Source organism: Cololabis saira, chromosome 15, assembly GCF_033807715.1.
Source record: "Cololabis saira isolate AMF1-May2022 chromosome 15, fColSai1.1, whole genome shotgun sequence".
NCBI lineage: Eukaryota > Metazoa > Chordata > Actinopteri > Beloniformes > Belonidae > Cololabis > Cololabis saira.
This window is the reverse complement of record NC_084601.1, coordinates 1,334,456-1,338,298: the sequence shown is the minus strand read 5'-3', so window position 1 is coordinate 1,338,298 and position 3,843 is coordinate 1,334,456. Positions and strand designations below refer to the sequence as shown.

General features: G+C 41.8%; 1 protein-coding gene across 1 annotated transcript; it reads left to right on the top strand.

Annotated features, from left to right (window-relative positions):
• Positions 1-241: 241 nt before the first annotated feature.
• On the top strand, positions 242-3,029 carry LOC133461004 (zinc finger protein 775-like). The gene is made up of 2 exons (XM_061741751.1): positions 242-514; positions 1,997-3,029. The coding sequence occupies exons 1-2, from the start codon at positions 316-318 to the stop codon at positions 2,677-2,679; spliced, it is 882 nt and encodes a 293-aa protein (XP_061597735.1). The 5' UTR covers positions 242-315; the 3' UTR covers positions 2,680-3,029.
• Positions 3,030-3,843: the final 814 nt, after the last annotated feature.

Sequence of the window (3,843 nt, the reverse complement as noted above, 5' to 3'; positions counted from 1 at the left end):
TTACAGGGGGGATGATTTGGACCGTTTTTATTTCAGGGGGGATGCCATCCCCCCCCTCACCCCCCTCAACTCCAGTACTCGTTACTACCACACAGTGTAATTAAAAGGTTACCGTACTTGTTTGACACTTGCACTTCTCCATCATCCCCAGCTGGGGGCGCTAAAGCTCTGACTCGCGAGTTCCGCTGCGCTACTGCGCATGCGGAGGGAAGTCGACCCGGAAGTGTTCAGGTGGTAAACAAGGTTCCAGATCGGCGGTGAGCTGGTTCTCTGTCCCCGTTTTAACTTCACCAGACTCCACCAGAGCCGCTGAACATGTCTAAGATCGACATGCTGCGGCTGCTGATCACGCAGCGGCTCACCGCGGCCGCGGAGGAGATCTTCGGGGTGTTTGGGAGGACCCTGGCCGAGTACGAGGAGGAGATCTCCCGTTCCAAGCTGGAGATCGAGCGGCAGCGCCGGCTCCTGGACCTCGTTAGGAAACCGCAGATCTCCCTGCAGATCCACGATCCAGGTCAATACATGCTCCAGACCTAGTCTCATCTCCAGAGGTGTCTTCAGTATTCACATTCATTACTCAGGTAGAAGTATAGATACTAGAGTTTAAAAATACTCCTGTAGAAGTTGAAGTATCAACTCAAGTTTTTTTACTCAAGTAAAAGTATAAAAGTAAAAGTAATGTAAGGGGGAAAAAAGCCATTAAGGACAAAAGCCATTGAAAATGAATGTATCTTAGTATAATGTAAATATATTAAAGAATCATATATGTGTACTATTGAGCATTAACATGTGTTTCAGAGAGCAGGAGATATGATGACTAGTTGCCTATAAGTATTGTAATGGTGCAAAAAGTCAAACTTCATGTTCATGTTATCATTTATCCTAACCTTTATTGGAATGTACATCCAAGTTTAGTTGCAGGAATCTGAGGGAACGGATGTAAGAACAAAACTGGACAAGAACATCTGAAACAACCACAACCAAATTCACTCTATCCGGATGGAGCAATTTAACTGGATAGTTTTTATTTAAGGCCCAAATGAAATAGAGTAACGAGGCTGTTTTTAAAATGTAAGGAGTAAAAAGTACAGATAATTGCGTGAAAATGTAAGGAATAAAAGTAAAAAGTCGTCTGAAAAATAATTACTCCAGTAAAGTATAGATAACCAAAATTTCTACTTAAGTAAGGTAACAAAGTATTTGTACTTTGTTACTTGCCACCTCTGCTCATCTCAGATATCCTGATGATGATACCTTATTACAGTCTTGCAGGTTCATCTGCTGTGACAAGAACTTAAAGTTTTTCTGACACCCGTATCTAATACAGGTAAAATGTTATTAAGACATGACAAACAAAACTATACTAATATAAGTTTTAACCCTAATTGCGTGGAAAGCTATGAAGAAGTATTACACAGGACTGTCTCAGAAAATTAGAATATGTGATAAAGTCCTTTATTTTCTGTAATGCAGAAATGTCATACATTCTGGATTCATTACAAATCAACTGAAATATTGCAAGCCTTTTATTATTTTAATATTGCTGATTATGGCTTACAAACTTAATAATCCACACACACACACACACACACACACACACACACACACACACACACACACACACACACACACACACACACACACACACACACACACACACACACACACACACACACACACACACACACACACACACACACACACACACACTACAGTTCACACTTTTACTTCATTTTGAAACCCTAAGACAAAAGTTTCACATTTTCATGTTTCTTCTCTTCCTGCAAAACACTAAAATAAATGCAAACATATGTTATGTATTGCAACACATAACAGTGTTGTTTATACGGCAGCGCTGTTGAAACTTGTTACTGGAACAAAATGTCACTGCTTCTGCTCTTAGAGCGATCATTTTTGTCATTTTACCAAACATTTTGATTGTTTAATCACGGAAAAATACACTTGGTGACTGTTTTTTTCTGGTTGTGTCGGCCAGCTGTCTCAGAGCAGCGGAAGTGGAGCAGCTCCAGTCTGGATCTGGACAAAAACCATTCAGGTCGGATCAAACAGGAGGAGGAGGACGAGGAGGTTGTGGATTTACAGCAGCAGGACGAGATGGTTGACGCGTCCGAGCAGAACGATGTGAACTTTGTGCTGTTCCAGAGCAGCAGGGTGAGAGAGCAGCAGGACAGCAGCTACAGAGCAGCCTCACTCCCAGAGTTCCCCAGCCAGGACCTGGAGGACCCGGAGCTGGAGCCGCCGCCGGGGACCTCGCTACACGACTCCTACTCAAACCTCAGCGAGGACGAACCCGTGGCTTCAGACATGAGGTTGGGGGACGACCCGCTGGACTCCGTGGACCTGGACGGGCCTGAGCCGGAGGTCGTGGACTCGTACATCTGCACCATTTGCGGCCAAGCGTTCGCTCAGCGCAACCACTGGGTCAAACATTTGCAGGTGCATCGCAGCATCGACACAAAAACGGACAAATCTTTTGTGTGCGATATTTGTGGGAAGAGACTTACGCGGTTTGACGGCTACCAGAAACATCTGCGAGTCCACACGGGGGAAAAGCCGTATTGCTGTAATATTTGCGGCCGCAGATTCAGTGACAACTCCAATTACAAACGGCATGTTCGTACACACACGGCACAGAACTCCCAGCTGAGCGTAGCGTGAAGCACCGAGACCCGGACGGAGAATGTTTGCAATGCCAGTGATGAATAGAATCATTCACAAGTTTATATTGTATTATATTTTTAAGAAAGGCCCTCCAGCACACCACAATGAATATTTTTACTAATGTGCTGTTCTGCTTCTAAAAGGTATTCAGGTTTTAAATCGTAGTTGAATAAAGTTGTCGGGTTAGGGAGGAACAAGTGAAACTTTACTTTATGTGCTGCTGTTTGATGAAAAGGGAAGATTTTAAAGCATTTTTCACTGATGAAAGATAGTTTCAGGACTGTCTCAGAAAATTAGAATATTATGATTTTCTGTAATGCAATTACAAAAACAAAAATGTCATACATTCTGGATTCATTACAAATCAACTGAAATATTGCAAGCCTTTTATTATTTTAATATTGCTGATCATGGCTTACAGCTTAAGAAAACTCAAATATCCTATCTCAAAAAATTAGAATATTCTGGGAATCTTAAACTGTAAACCAAAATCAGCAATATTAAAATAATAAAAGGCTTGCAAAATTTCAGTTGATTTGTAATGAATTCAGAATGTATGACATTTTTGTTTTTTTAATTGCATTAGAGAAAATAAAGAACTTTATCACAATATTCAATTCAATTTTATTTATATAGCGTCTAATACAACAGAGTTGTCTCTAGACGCTTTCCAGAGACCCAGAACATGACCCCCGAGCAATTATTACATAAACAATGGCAGGTAAAAACTCCCCTAGTGGGAGAAAAACCTTAAGCCAAACAGTGGCAAGGAAAACTCCCCTTTAGGAGGAAGAAACCTTGAGCAGGACCAGGCTCATCAGGGGGGACCCTCCTGCCGAGGGCCAGACTGGTGGGTCAGGGACGGCAATATTCTAATTTTCCGAGACAGTCCTGTAGATGGAAACTACTGGGGGGGGAATCATCTATCTGTTTTAAATGGAGGTTTGGACCAAGACAAAGAAGAGATCAGAACTGTATTTTTACTTCGTACTTATCTCAACAGATATTTGAACTTCTTAGGAAACAGATGAATATCTGACGTGCTAAATATGTGCTATCATATTAGACTATGGATGAAAGCCTCTTACTGTTAATATTGTTTTCTTGTCTAATGTCAGACATCGGTTGGGTGTTAATATATTGTAACAATACGGAGCTCGA